The 16721-nt window shown below is 33.3% G+C and overlaps 1 protein-coding gene and 2 long non-coding RNA genes across 3 annotated transcripts; 2 read left to right on the forward strand and 1 right to left on the reverse strand.

Annotated features, from left to right (window-relative positions):
• The first annotated feature begins 494 nt into the window (after positions 1-494).
• On the forward strand, positions 495-1665 carry LOC135267667 (uncharacterized). The gene is made up of 2 exons (XR_010336061.1): positions 495-1174; positions 1230-1665. It is a non-coding gene; the product is annotated as an uncharacterized LOC135267667 (long non-coding RNA).
• A 4709-nt stretch (positions 1666-6374) lies between these two features.
• On the forward strand, positions 6375-11680 carry LOC135267665 (uncharacterized). The gene is made up of 3 exons (XM_064359679.1): positions 6375-7732; positions 7784-8233; positions 8293-11680. The coding sequence occupies exon 1, from the start codon at positions 6386-6388 to the stop codon at positions 7313-7315; it is 930 nt and encodes a 309-aa protein (XP_064215749.1). The 5' UTR covers positions 6375-6385; the 3' UTR covers positions 7316-7732; positions 7784-8233; positions 8293-11680.
• Positions 11681-15050: 3370 nt separating this feature from the next.
• On the reverse strand, positions 15051-16689 carry LOC135267666 (uncharacterized). Its single transcript, XR_010336060.1, has 3 exons — positions 16596-16689; positions 15794-16545; positions 15051-15728 (listed from the first exon to the last, which is right to left on the reverse strand). It is a non-coding gene; the product is annotated as an uncharacterized LOC135267666 (long non-coding RNA).
• Between the last annotated feature and the right edge of the window lie 32 nt (positions 16690-16721).

The following is a 16721-nucleotide window of genomic DNA, read 5'->3' on the forward strand; positions in this document are numbered from 1 at the left end:
GGAGAGAGATGGGACGATAAGAAAGTGGGTTGTTGGGGTCTTTGTTGGGCTTGGGAATCATGATGGTGGTGGCTTCTTTCCATGGGGTTGGAAAGTGACCGGAATTGAAGCAAGAATTGTAAATTGTGGTGATGGATGTGATGGCTGTGTCAGGGAGATGTTTGAGAAGAATGGGTTTGATCTGGTCTGGTCCTGGGGCTTTCGAGTTCTTCAGCCGGATAATGAGGGCTTTGATCTCGTCGTCGGTGGTTGGAGCGGTCAAGTCCGGGTTGTCGGGTGGAAAGTCTGGGTCGGGGTCTGGGTCGAGGTCAGCGTCGTAGTCAAGTCGGGGGAGGTTTTGCCTGAAACGGAGAGTGTTGTTAGTGACTGTGTTAAAAAAGTGTTGGTTGAAATGTGGGTCATTGGGGACTTGGTGGATGTTTTGGAGGGTAGCAGCAAAACAATTTGCTTTGTCTTGTGGGGTGTTAAAAATGGTGTTGTTGACTGACAACACAGTAGATAACGAATGGGGGGACAACACAACACAACCTTGACCTTGAGTTTGACCCCGCCCATTTTCCCTCTCTTTCTTTCAAGGCCACTCGTTCTCTCTCTTACTTTTTCAAGGCCAATCCCTCCCACTTCCCCCACCACTTCAAGGCCAAGGCAATATTGGACCTTGATGTTTTCAAGGCCAAGGTCCCCACTTTTGCAAGGCCAACAACTTCCCTCTTTATTTATCATTCAAGGTCACTGCAGCTAATATATATAGAATTCAATACAAATTCAAAAACAGTATCTAATAAGTATTTCTCAATATTAAAGTAGTAAAAAAATGTGGTATCGTTTTACTTGTGAAGGTGTCATAATAGTGGAAGAAACGTGTTTCCACAACCAGTTAGGACACATATCTTTGGAAGGTGGTTGGGAACGTTTCTTTAATAGAGTGGTTGTGTGTGAACAGTGTAGTACTAAGGACATTTCTATTATTAATCCAGATGGGTGGAATAATTCTTTAAGTATTGACATTACTTGTAATGAAGAAGAATTTAAAGAGTTACTTAGAAAATATGGTTTCCTTTGTCATAAGTGTAAAACTCCGTGCTACACAGCTAGCCAAGTGGATCCGGAAAATGCCCAAAAAATTATAGCTATATACCACTAACTTAAATCAGCATAATGGAAGTTGACAATGGTATGTAATATGAAATTGTATGTACTTGTAGAAATTAAGTTTTAAATGTTTTCAGATCCTTACTGCTACATGCTCTTTTGCCTGTCTCCAAAGGACTGTAGTAACAGAAAATTCTTTTGTTTGAAATGTGTGAAGATTATGGCAGTGAGATTTCACATTTGTCATCTACATGTGACTTCAGTGTTAAACTACAAGTGTTTTTGGTGTAATACAGTAATAGGACAGAATTCTCAGTTGTGTGGAAATAATTTAATAAACAAAATGACTGTTAAAATATGGTATTTTAGTAGAGAGCGACAAATGATGTTTTATGATTCTGATGACTATGATTCTGACGACTCATCAAGTAGCTGTGATAGTGGTATAGAATGTTAGTTAGTTAATAAGAGTAGAAATTAGATATAAACAACTTGTAACCTTAGATTAAATTAGTATCTAGATTGTTCTTTTGGTGTATGGATAAAAGTAAATAAATGAAGTTATATAATAAACAGACTTGTGATTCTCAACATAGTATTGATTCAACTCTGACAAAGAGAGGTTGGGGTCTAATAAATAAATTAATAAATAAATTACCCATTGAATTACATATACCGGGTTATCAGTTTTGTGGCCCTGGAACCAAATTACAAGAACGAATTGCACTTGGACATAGTGGTAGAAATAAATTAGATCAGGCTTGTAAAGAACACGATATATCGTACGCCAACGAAACTAATTTGCAAAAACGACACGAAGCAGATAAGTTATTATTAAGTAAAGCAGTTGAACGTTTAAAAGCAAAAGACGCATCGTTTGGGGAAAAAGCAGCTGCATTAGCAATTGCTGGTATAATGAAAGGCAAAGTAAAATTCGGAATGGGAGCTAAAAGTAAAAAGGGTAAAAAAAAGAAGACAAAAAAACAACGAATTCTAGTTGCTCCTAAATATGGTGGTTTTTTACCATTCCTATTACCACTATTAGGTGCTCTAGGCGCTTTAGGAGGAGGAGCTGCAGGGATAGCGACTGCTGTAAATAAAGCTTCGGTAGATAAAAAAATGTTGGAGGAAACTATGCGACATAATAAAGCAATGGAAATGAGTAGCGGTAAAGGTGTAGGAAAAACTAAAGGGAAAGGTCTTTACATTGGTCCATATAAATGGTATCAGAAAAAAAACTCCCAGTAAAATTACCACGTCACGCCCTCACTAATATTGAAATAATAAAGTTTGCTCGACTATTACAAATTCCAAATTTTAGAGGTGTATATATGCGTAATAAATTACCGAAACTTATACATAAAAATGAAACAGGAATTATAAATTTAGATGAAGAAAAAAATAGTGGAACTCATTGGACAGCATATGTAAAAAATAAAAATAATATATTATACTTTGATAGTATGGGCAATTTAAAACCTCCAACAGAGATTATCAATTATTTCAAAAGTGATAATGATGGTAATAACATTACATACAATTATGATGGATATCAGAAAATGGGTTCATATAATTGTGGACAATTATGTTTAAAGTTTTTATATAGACACACATGCAAATTATAAGTTTAGTCGAATCAAAGATGCTGTTTGTATTAACAGGAAAATCAGCGATACTAAGTGCTGACTTTAATCCACCGATTGATGTTAGTGATGGTGTCTATGAACTGGGTGTTACAAATTTTGAAGTCTACAACAGTATACCGAATATTGATGAAGAAAATAATAAATTCTTTTTCGGGGATGTCGAATTTAAAATACCGACCGGTTGTTATCAATTAACCGATATAAACAACTATTTACAACATGTAATTGAAAAACAATTCAGTAATGACCTCTTATATATTACTGCAAACAATAATACATTACATACACATATCAAAGCAACAAAAGATGTTGACTTTACCAAACCAAATACTATCGGACCAGTGTTGGGATTTAATAGTCAAATAGTTCCGAAAAATGTTGGAAAAGATTCGGACAATATTGCAGACATAATGAAACTTAATTCGATTATGATTGAATGTAATATTACAATTGGAAGTTTTAAAAATGGAGAACCTGTACACATAATTTATCAATTTTTTCCAAACGTTCCACCTGGATTTAAAATAGTACAGTCACCAGATCATGTGATTTACCTACCCATTAGTGTTAAAACTATCAGAAATATTACACTTAAAATAATAGATCAAGATGAAAAGTTGGTCAATTTTCAACAAGAGACTGTAACAGTTGGATTACATTTGCAGAAGAAAGAAGAAAATGGGTATTAGTTTTAGAACTGACTCATATAAAAAGCAACAAAAGTGTAGAAAAACAGTTAGTACGAAACGAACCGTGCAACAATTAAGTAATAAAAATAAACTGTTTCTAAAATCATTAGGATTTGAATTATACACATAAAAAATGTTCGATATTGAGAAGGGTATTGAGTGGGATGAAGGTGTGGTAGGTTACAAATTTCAAAGTCATGAGGCATATACAGCCAGATATGAAAACACGGATGAAATTCGAATTCCTTTACAAGAAGATTTGTGTACACTACCATGTGATAGTTTAATTTTAATTGAGGGACAATTGGTTAAAACCGACGCGACAACCAATAAAACTGTACCAGCAACAGAAACCAAGTTTGTAAATAATGGTGTCGCTTTTTTGTTTAGTGAAATACGGTATGAAGTAAGTGGAGTAACTGTAGATACAAACACAAAGCCAGGTATTACAACAACTATGAAAAATCTGGCATCATTAAATCAAAGTGAAAGTCTGAAATTAACAATGTCTGGTTGGGATCTAAATGAAGAAGCCACTAAACCTATAGATGGATATTTTCAAGCATGTATCCCATTAAATCGACTATTAGGATTTGCAGAAGATTATAAAAATATAATGCTAAACATACCGCAAGAGTTAATATTAATTCGTAGTAATAGTGATGTCAATGCATTAATTTGTACAACAAATGAGAAAGCACGAGTTGTAATTGATAAAATTGCATGGCTAGTTCCACATATTGTGCCCGGTTTAAAGGAAGAGGTTAAATTGACAAAAACCATTGAAAAAGATAAAGAAATTGCAGTACCATACAGAAGCTGGGAACTTCATTCGCTGCCACTCTTTACAAATACTACAAAGTGTAGTTGGCCTGTGAAAATCTCTACAAAATTTGAAACACCTCGTTATATTATCTTTGGCCTTCAAAGCAATAGAGAAGGACAACTTGATAAAAATATGAGTAAATTTGATAGAGGCGATATAACCAATATGAGAGTATTTCTAAATAATGAACGATATCCGTATGAAAATTTAAATATTTCATATAAAAAACACCATTTCGGTATATTATATGAAATGTTTACAAACTTTAGATCCCGATACTATTATACAGATAAAAAAGAAACACACATTACACCTACACAGTTTTTCGACAGTTATCCACTAATCATAATTGATTGTTCGATGCAAAAAACTGGTTTACAAACACAGTCTATTGCACTGAGAATTGAATTTGATACAGACACCGGTATAAGTGAGGGAACCACCGCATATGCATTAGTCATTAGTGATCGAGCCTTTACATATACACCGTTGACAAAATCTGTAAAACAAGTCTAAATTAATATTAATAGTGATGGAGAACGAAGTGATTATAGACGTTCAAGGTTACAAAATTGGAAAAAAGTTTATAGTTAAAGAACTGGCTGCTTTAAGAGGAGACAAACTCGCACACTATGTTTTTCAACCCCCTTTCCCTTCACAACTCTTGAATCCTCAAGATGAAAAACAAGTAAAATGGTTAATGAAGAATTATCATTGTATTGACTGGAATATGGGACATATTCCATATTGGAAACACGTACAAGTTATAAACAATGTGTTGAAGGATGTTGACAAAATTTACGTAAAAGGAAAAGAAAAAGCCGAATTTTTGAAAAAATATACACATAAACAAGTTATTGAATTTCCACAACAACCAACATTACACGCCGATAAAGTTAAATGCATGTACCATCTGAACGATAACGCATATTGCAGTCTACATAATGTATTTTTTTTAAAACAAACATTTCGTTAAAAGTGTACAAAACATTGTGTAAATAATCTCAACTCATCAGTCTATTAGTAATCATGGATCAAGAGAGTTGGATAACGTGTCGTAATAATCCAGGACATCGCCTGAAAGTAAAACATCTTCGACGACATTTACGAAGATGTCTTCCACATCGTGAATATTCTTGGAGGAGTTTTGATTGCGGAAATGGGAATTATTTTGATTCAACTTTATCCCATAATACTAATAATGATTATCAACAATCATCGAGAAGCAATTTTGAAAATACAAACTCTTCAAAAAATATTTTTTGTAATGATATGGAATATTAATTGAATTAATTAATTGTAGTATTTATAAATAAATGTTATAGATTTATAAACATTTGTATTTTTTTCATAATATTTACCACTCCCTTACACTTTCAATAATCCTTATACACCACCCAAAAAAATTCATTTTATTTATAAAAAAAGAGTTGATTATTGCAGTGGATATGAGTGATTTTTCTCATTTTTTCAATAAATTAAACAGGTTAACGATGTCCTTGAAACAGGCGGTTACACTCCATCCTGTCTACATAGGTCTTCTTTTTACATTTTTTTGTGTCTATATGTTAACCTTGATGGAATACACCAATGTAGTTGCAGTAAGTGCATACAAAGAAGTTGACCTTGACGGGAGCTTTTAACAATTTATAAATGTGCAGAGAGTGAATGCAGAAATTCATTCTGTGTTGTACAGGTAGTCTGTGTACGAAATAATGTGTTCAAATTATTTTGCTAATTTTAAACCGTGCACTCATGGTGACGAGTGTTGTCAGTGTCCCGGTCCCTCAACTAGGACAACTGTAAGTAACCAGTCATCAAAGTTATTATTTAAAGTATTGAAGGGAAAAGTTGCAAATCCCTATCAAAACCGTAGTGGTTTTAATAGGGATAAACCTAGAATCAATATCGTTTCTGATGTAATTATTAGACCTACTTATTCAAAATTAATCAAAAATGATGAGACACAATTTGAACAATTTGCCAAGTCGTCTTTAAGTCAATCTTTGAGGGAAGATTGTTTTGAAGAGGATGAGATTGAATGTAGTCAGTTAAGTGTGAAAGAGAAGCAATTAGCTAATCACGCTGTTGCTAATATTGTTCAAATCGTTGATGAGGATGATGATGATTCTATGGTTATTCCTTTATCACAACCTGATAGTGAATTATCGTTTTCTTTACCATTCACGCAATACCTGGCTCAACATGGTATTGAAAATGATTATTCGGACGACATCTCGTTGACCTTAATAGACCAGTTTATTAACGAAGACGAGGCGGTGTCCAATCCGGTTGTGGATGAAGGAACTTGTCCCATCAATAATTCGATTACCGATGAGTTAAATGTATTTGATAATGATATGGTCGTGGTGGAAGAACCCCCAATCTCTCCCAGTCCACCACTACCACCACAAAGCCCCTTCGTTGAGCCAGTGTTTACCCGCCCCGTTACACCAATATCTCCTGAAGCGGCACCCGCGGTATTAACTCAACCCCCTATGATAATATCGCAGGACATCATTGACGCCTTATCGGAGCCTTGGGTTGAGGTGGAAAACATTATCAATGGTAACGTTGAACATCCCCCTCAACCCAATTCACCGATTATTGAGGAAAATGATGTTCTGCCAGAGAGATTGGTGGTGGTAGAGACCGAAAATAACATCATTCGGTCACCACAACCTTCACCACCACCGTCACCCATAATATTATCACAGGGCGTCAATGACATGCAACAACCATCTGTCATTGACGCACTGGCAGAGCCGTGGGTTGAAGAGAGGAGGCAGGGTGAAGAGATGGATGTTGAAAATGACATCATTCAACCCTCTCAATTGTCACCCATTCTAGGGCAAACAAATAATAGGATTGAGAATAGGGTGGAGGGTGGAGACGATGACGACGACGATGACATCATTCCACCCACTCCCCCTCACTCACGATCAAGGAGGCGTCGGCGCCCTAGAAAGCCTCGTAGACGTTCGCGAAAGTCGCCATTAATATTAATTATTAATAATTATAATATTAATATTAATATTAATGATGTTAATATTAATAATTAATATTAATAAATCCTATTTCCATCCCACAATCATATCAAGTACATTTAATTCGAACGCGATTTTCCAAATTTTAACATCATACTACCTACAACACGATGGCAAGCATGCTGCTCCTCCTCGAGGTCTTGCTGGATACCTATCTCTGAACACAAAAAAATATATATTTATATAGTATAAATAAAAGTCATTCAAAGATAGTAACAGAAGGCAGCAAATTTATAATTAAACTTTGTTAGTAACCTGTTTAATTTATTGATTTATATTTTCATAAGAAAATGCATCACTGTGAAAACTGTAATAAACAATTTACAACCCGTCAATCACGACTACGCCACGAAAAGCTCTATTGTCAAGTGGTCAAAAAACAGGAAAATGGAGGACCGGCCGCCAAAAAACAGAAAATATGTCATTCAACTGGTAAGTTTTAACTAATAGGTACTCTATTTTTCAATAATTTTTCTTTTCTAGCTAGCAACAATTATATGTGCGTTACATGTAATCAAGAAATTGCTCCAAAGCTTATTACGGCCCATGAGAGAAGTAGACAGCATAGAAATAATTGTCAAAGTACTCCCTTGGAGGATGGGGTGTTTGCACTCAGCAGTGCATTTAAATCACGCATCGCTTCATATAGGATTTGTGATGAGGGCCATTATATCGATTTAAATGAATTTATGGATAAAATTCACAATAAATTACTTAGACTTATTGTTTCACAAATTGAAAAATTTAGTACAATCAAAATAAATTTGGAATTATTTGGATTGTATACCATTGAGTCAAAAAATATATTTGATGTAAAATCTTTCAATACTACTAACAGAATTGTCACTTTAGGCACGAATATTAGGAATATGTTGCATGACTTTCAAGAAGTTATTAGTCAAAAAATGATGGATTTTTTGGAACGAGATTCAGGTAGTTATATATTGTAAAAATCTTTATAATACAATTATTTTTTTGCTTCTTTGTTTTAGGCTGGACACTTGTGAAAATCTTACATTTAGAATTAAATGTAAACTATTACAATCCATTGAAAGCTTCATCGTATATCCCACTACCGCCAAGCGTGAAAATGAAGAGGGCAATAGTTAATGTTCAAAATCAGGATATTCATTGTTTTGGTTGGAGTGTCGTAGCAGCAGTGTGTCTACCTATGGGACCAGAACATTTACCCAGTTCATATCCACATTGGTCGACACTTTTTAATTTCCAAGGTATTGAATTTCCTGTAAAACTGGATAGTATTGCAAAATTTGAAAGTCAAAATAATGTCTCTATTAATGTTTACGGACTTGAATTACTTTATGTAAACAATAAGGTAAAATTTGAAATTGTGGGACCATTATATTTTACAAACTTTAAGAAACCGGTACACATAAATTTATTATTGTTGAGTGATAACGATGGTAATCAACATTACTGTACAATAACTAATTTGCCACGTTTAGTATCTTCCCAACTCTCAAAACATCATCATTCAAAATTTTTCTGTGATGGATGTCTACAATATTTCACAACCCAAGCTTTATTAGATAGACATTCTTCGACTGATTGTGGAAAACTTTATGCTAGAATCCCAAATAATGAATTAATAACAAATAGATTTGGTTATAATGTTCCCGCTAATGTATTAGAATTTCAAAATTATCATCATAAAATGACTATCCCATTTATTGTTTATGCTGATTTCGAATGTTTATTGAAACCTATGAGTACAGTTGCACCAAATCCAAATCAATCATTTTCGATAAAAACTTTTCTCCATCAACCATATTCATGTGCATATTACATTAAATGTTCATATAACGATCAATTATCTAAATTCCAAAGTTTTCGAGGACAGTCATCTGTGGTTGACTTTATTACAGCATTAGAAATAGATTTGATAGAGATTTATAAAAAGTATTTAAGTATTGTACAACCAATGCTTCCATTAACTATTCAAGAAGAGTTTGATTATCTTACAGCAACGGAATGTCATATTTGTCAAAAACCTTTTCAACAGAATGATATTAAAGTAAAAGATCACTGTCATTTAACGGGTCGTTATAGGTCCGCTGCGCACAGTAATTGTAACTTGAATTTTCAAATTCCAAATTTTATTCCGATAGTATTTCATAATTTAACAAATTATGATAGTCACTTATTCATTAAAGAGTTGGCCCTTGAAGAAAGTGAAATTAATATTCTTGGTAAAACTAAAGAGAAATATATTACATTTTCGAAAAAAATTTGTGTAGGCGAATATCTAAATTCAAACAATCGAATAGTCAAGGAGCACTTACACTTGCGTTTTATAGATAGTTTTCAGTTTTTGACATGTTCATTAGAAAAACTGGCAGCAGCCTTGGATGATGCTCAATGTATGGAAGTAAAACGATACTTTCCCGTTGACAGAGAATTTCAGTTAATTAGACAGAAAGGGGTTTTTCCATATTCATTTATCGATGATTTTTCTAAATTAGATCTCACGGAATTACCACAAAAAATTGATTTTTACGATAAACTTCGCGATGAGCATATTTCTGAAGATGATTATCAACGAGCTAATACCGTATGGAATACATTCCATTGTCAGACTCTAGGCGAATATTCTGATCTCTATTTAAAAAGTGATATTTTGCTATTAGCTGATGTCTTTGAGAATTTTCGAAACATGTGCCTTAAGCATTATGAACTTGATCCAGCACATTACGTGACTGCACCATCTCTTAGTTGGAATGCTATGCTTAAATTTACCCATGTAAAATTAGAATTATTGACTGATATAGATATGTTGCATTTTTTCAAAAAAGGGATTCGTGGGGGAGTTAGTACATGTGTTAAACGAGCGGCTCAAGCAAATAATAAATTTCTTCCAAATTATGACCCTTCGAAACCGACATCATACATTTTATACCTCGATGCAACAAATCTCTATGGTTGGGCTATGAGTGAAGTACTCCCTTTAGGTGGATTTACTTGGCTAACGCAAGACGAAATTAATTCACTTAGTATTATGGATTTGACTGATACCACACCTGAAGGTTATGTCCTTGAAGTAGATATCTCTTATCCTCATCATTTACACAACTCTCATAATGATATGCCATTTCTACCTGAAAATTTAATTCCACCAAACGGAAAATGTGCTAAACTCATTCCAAATCTATGTGCTAAAACAAACTACATAATACACTATCGAAATTTAAAACAAGCTCTACAAAATGGACTAGAATTGACAAAAATTCATAGAGTACTAAAATTCAATCAATCGTCATGGCTCAAACCATATATTGATTTAAATACGAAATTACGAAATCAGACTAAAAATAAGTTTGAAAAAGATTTATTTAAACTCATGAATAATAGTGTGTATGGAAAAACCATGGAAAATGTCGATAATCGGGTAGATATTAAACTGGCTACACATTGGAAAAAAAACGGTCACAAGTATGGAGCAGAGACATGGATAGCCAAACCACAATTTAAAAATTGTTCTATTTTTACTGAAAATTTAGTTGCAATAGAAATGAATAAAGTTCAAGTAACGTATGATAAACCTATTTATGTAGGATTCAGTATATTGGAAATTTCAAAAACTTTAATGTATGACTTTTTTTATAATTTCCTTAAAGTTAAGTATGGAAATAATGTACAGCTTTTGTATACGGATACGGATTCATTAATTTTAGAAATTTATACGGAAAACGTATATAATGATATTAAACAGAATATCGATCGGTTTGATACTTCAAATTATCCCGAGAATAATATTCATGATATTCCTAAAACTGTGTCTGTTATCGGTAAAATGAAAGATGAGTATGCTGGTGTACCAATTGTACTACTTTATGGCACCGGTGCCAAAGCATATTGTGTGCAAACAGTGAATGATTTAATTAAAAAGGCTAAAGGTGTAAGTAAACATGTAATTGATAAATCTCTAACACTGTTACAATATCGGGCAATTGCAACAAATCCTTCATCTTCATCAGTTTTCTGTGTTATGAACGTTTTCAAATCTTATTTACATAATATGTATACCGAATTAAGGAATAAAATAGCACTGTCTAATTTCGATGATAAACGATACATTTTAGGTAATTCAATTGATACATTAGCCTGGGGACATTACGATATTGATAGAGATCGAAATTTAGATTCTCTAATTAGAGAATTGCAAAAATATGTGGAACCCACTGATTGAATTTTACCTTATTGTAGATATGTAACGATATGTAACCATTTATTTATACTACATAGTTATTATTATTATGTATTTATAATTGATGTAATGTGTAAAGTATTTTTATTTGTATTTTGTAAGTCAACAATGAAACTTGTGCAACAAAAAGATTTATTAAAAATTTCTAATCACGACTATTCAGTTTGTGTACCCTATCAACAGTTTCCTAAACATAATACTTTATTCAATAATAGTGTAAAAAGAGGACTAGTGGTTGGACGTTCTGGATGTGGAAAAACAAATGTGATATTAAGTCTCTTGCTGCATCCAAATGGATTACGCTTCACAGACATTTACTTATTTTCAAAAACGCTACAACAACCAAAATATCAATTTTTAAAATCGGTTCTGGCACCTCTCGATAAAGTCGGTTACTATGAATATGAAGATGGTGCCGAAATTCCCCCTCCTAAAGAAATCAAACCCTATTCCATAATAATATTTGATGATGTAGTCACTTGTAACCAAAATATAATACGTGATTATTTTTGCTTTGGTAGGCATTATAATATCGATTGTATATTTATAAGCCAAACGTATTCTTCCATTCAGAAACAATTAATTCGTGATAATGCTAATTTTATAATTATCTTTCCTCAGGATGTATTAAATTTAAAACATATTTTTAATGATCACGTTGGTACAGATATGTCATTTGAAACCTTTCAGAAAATGTGTTCACAGTGTTGGCAAAAACCGTATGGATTTGTTACTATTGATAAGGATGCTGAACAAGACAATGGGCGTTATCGTAACGGTTTTGATCAGTTCATTAAAATATAAATGTAAATGTTTGTCAAAGATTTATTTATTAGTCGACGATCGACATGGATAAACGTTTAGCTTTAGAGCTGGATAAGGCAAGACGACACGTTAAACAAAAAGTACGATCATTATCTTCACACATTGCAAGTTCGCAAAGACGTTTCGCAACCCACATTCAACCTCTAACCGATCCAATAAAAAGTTTAATTTCTGAAATTAAACATGAACGCGAAGTTGTCCCAAAACAGGAAAAAATATCAATTCATCATGAGATCAAACAACCGGAGGCGAAGCGACTTTTTGAGTCAACGACTACAAGCCGTAGTACTACATCGCTCGATCCACGATTCAGTTTAATGCGACAACATGCGACTGCTAGCACACCCAGAGAGGAGGGAGAGTCACTCAGGAACGTGACCATTGGAAAGTTGCAAGAAACATTAATAAATTTGTCAAAAACCGATGCATTTCGCCATTTTCTTAAACAATGGACCGGTTTACCTCGACAGTACATTGAAGATATGATTATTAACACAGAAAACAAATTTGATCATCAATATGGTGTGAGACATGGAACCGAGGCAAATAAATTTTTTATTGGCAATTCTGAAATTGATTTCAAAGACGATCATGTAATCGTTCAAAATGTAGCTTATCCTGATACACCTGGATTGTATGAATTATTATTTAAAAAAAATCCAACTAATTATACTCAATCAGATTTAGAAACTTATCGAAATATTGTCATTCGAACCAATGCAGACAGAAAAAACTATAAACCAAATGCACAAATTCTGGGTAATGTAGGGAACAAATATAAAACAATTATTCGACATTTCTCGAGACAGCCACTTCAGGAACACCGTGCATCTCAGTCGCCGCCATTTTACAGTGATACTGAAGAAAGCCTTGATGCCGATCAAGGTCAATCGACTCCTGTCCAGCAACGAAGCCGCAGTAGTAGTCTTTCAATTCTCGTACCACCAGCACGTAAACAGTATCCGCGACTTCGCAACATACCTGCAATACAACGATTGCAGGCTCAAGGTCATGAACAATCAACTCCGACAAGTAGTATCCAACCAATATCAAAAAGAGTTAAGGGTGGTGGTATTCTTCGCACATTGGCTTTAACAGATAAAAATTTAGAATTTGTTCCCTACAAAAATCCCAACACACTCGTAAATAGACTACGTCTTTTATTATCATCGACAGTAGCTGGTAATAATAATCATATGAATGAAATCAATCGCATCATAACAGAATTGCGTGAATCGAAAATAATTCGTTAATAATTTAGAGACGACTTGTATATATTGCAAACACATTATATTTTATAGTTAGTATTTCTACATACTTTATTCATTCAATAGACAAGAATATGACATTAGATAAATTTGGTGAACACATTAGTGAACACAGAATTCGGACAACTTTACAACGTGTCAAATCTTTCTCATATACCACAATCTCACTCTTTGGGACACTGGATCCAGCTAAAAAACTTTTTGTATTATTTAATATTGGTACGAATTATATTTTCCCATTAAAAGAAGCAACGATTACGTCTGTACATGGTAGTCCATCGAGCGGGTGGATTGCATTAATTAATTCGAAACAAACTACGAATTTAATTGGTCAAATTTTACGTGAAGGTGACAAACTATCATTTAAATATGGACCCAAAACATCAGAAGCTAAACCGATATATATAGAAATAGTTTTAAAAGTACCAATCCACCATGAAGCGTAGTGATTTAAATATTAAGCGTCAAGTTGTTAATGAACTACATGCACCGGCGAGAGTGAACTTTAAAAGACGACGTGTGATAGTGAAAGGTTTAAATGATTTATTGCAACTCGATCTGGTTGAAATGATACCATATTCACGCGTCAATAAAGGCTTTAAGTATATCTTAATGGTTATCAATGTTTTTTCTAAATTTGTATGGGCTGTTCCATTAAAGAATAAGTCGGCTTTAAGTGTTGTAAATGCAATGAGTGAAATTTTAAAAACTCGACGTAACGTTCCTAAAAACATTCAAACAGATCTGGGAAAGGAGTTTTACAATAAACATTTTCAACAATTAATGAATAAATACAAAATTAATCACTACAGTTCTTATTCGAATTTAAAAAGTAGTGTCGTCGAGCGCGTGAATCGAACAATCAAGGGAATGATGTATAAAGAATTTTCGGTGCAAGGTCACTACAACTGGATAAACATTTTACCTGACATAATAAAAAAAATACAATAATACCAGACATAAGACTACTGGTTTAAAACCGATTTCAATAAATAAGAAAAACGAACGCAAAGTTTTGGATCAAGTTTATAGTCATCTTAAAACAATGGACATTTATAAACCCAAATTTAAAGTTGGTGATTTTGTTCGAATTAGTAAACATCGACATCTTTTTAAGAAAGGGTACACCCCAAATTGGAGTAATGAAGTATTTACAGTTTCGAAGGTTCAAAATACTAATCCTAGAACTTATTTGCTACAAGATGTTTCTGGAGAAACAATACGAGGAGGTTTCTACACTGAAGAATTACAAAAAGTTAAATATCCGAATGTATATCTCGTTGAGAAAGTTTTACGAAAGAAAGGTAACCGTTTATTCGTCAAGTGGAGTGGAATGGATAAAACTCATAACTCTTGGATTAATTCATCGGATATTACATAGATAATTATTATTATTATGAATTGTTTTTTTAATAAAATAAACTATAAGGAATCGATTAAAACACTTTATTTCATCAATATTATAGGTAGTACATTAAATATCCTTAAATCTATTATAAATCCTCCATATTATTCTACCACTTATTTAATTATAAACTAATTAAATCAAGACGCCTCTTGATTTTTACCTCGCCTTTGGCGCGCGCCCCGACACTGATCAAGGTTAACAAGTCTGCATACCTATGCATAAGAAGACGCACATAAATAATACATGAATACAAATATAAAAAAAAATAAAACTACAACAATGCTATTTTTAGTAACTAATTTGAATTTTTGAATTGTAGTTTTGTCTGTGGAAAGCAATTTCACATATCCACATTTTGGAGAATGTTTTTTATGCTCCATAAACGCATCATCACTTTTTTCCCATCGTGAAATTATTACTCCACAAACAAAACACTGGGTACAATCAGATATTTGAATATAAAACAATCCCGCTTTGCTAAACTCCATGGAGATGGGTATGAATGTACCCAGTTCTTATATGATAACAGTCTTTTATCAAAACACTCGTATAAACTTTTTTCATATTGTCCATCGTCTAGACACATGATTTTTTATTTATTTATTTATTTTAAGAAACTATCACTAGCACAAAACGCACACTACTTCACACACATAAGTCTTTTTCCGATAATTTCATCCTACTCTTCGGCACCCTCGTTAACTGTAAATGAAATATACATTTCTTTAATTTCTTTTCATCCTCCATTTTACATTATGTTCACTCACCTAATATTTCATCATCCACACGTTGAAACTCAAAACAATGTGCAGATGTCGGGTTTCTAGCATCTTCTTTTCCCAAATATATTAAATATAGTGGACGTGGATCTCGTAATAACTCATCAATTTTCTCCTCAGTCAAATAATCACTTATTCTTCTCGGCAGAAACACTGCATAATTGTCCAACTCAACAAGCACTGAATTTCCGAACAGAGACTTTGTGCGTCTAATATTATGTATGCGGAATCTTGTGTTCAACTCTAGCTCACCAGCTTTTAAAATGGGCTTCTGTCCGCATCGAGCGATTCGATTCAATACATCCATGACCCAGCAGCGAATACTCTTAGACATTAACACAGATATATGCACTTTTTTATATTCTTATTTCTCGGAGGATTAAATCAGTACTGACTGCTATCAAACTTGTACTAAATTCTATATATTAACTATACCCCCACTTTTTAACCTTGAATGAAAATGCACCAATATTGTGGCCTTGAAAAAGTGAAATAATGAGAAAAAGTGAGATGAAAACATCAAAGATAAAGAGGGAATGAGTGGTCTTGAAACAGGGAGCGACTCTGCTTGCTGGTCACACTTACTTGTATCAGTAGGTTGAAATAGGTGTACATAAAAACATGTAGCTTTTTTTTACAACTTTTATTTTTTTTATACAATAATATTTACATTTTACTACAACTACTACTACTACTTAGCTAAACTTATTCTACACTATTTTAACGAAAGAACCCCGGCCCTAAAAAATTCACAATAAATTACTGTTGAAAAAGATTCAATAAAACTTACTTCTTTAATTTAAGGCATTATGATTCTTTTTACTCCTCAGGAAGTCGAGGTAGCTGGGCTCATTAAAATGATCCCAGTTCTCCTCTTCTTCTTGCACCCATCACTTTACTTGAGGCCCTTTGTTTA

This window comes from Tribolium castaneum, unplaced genomic scaffold (genome assembly GCF_031307605.1).
Source record: "Tribolium castaneum strain GA2 unplaced genomic scaffold, icTriCast1.1 ptg000071l, whole genome shotgun sequence".
NCBI classification, from domain to species: Eukaryota; Metazoa; Arthropoda; class Insecta; order Coleoptera; family Tenebrionidae; genus Tribolium; species Tribolium castaneum.

Bases quoted from the DNA above. Each gene is read 5' to 3' on its own strand.
- LOC135267665 (XM_064359679.1), top strand. From the start codon at position 6,386: ATGGTTATTCCTTTATCACAACCTGATAGTGAATTATCGTTTTCTTTA.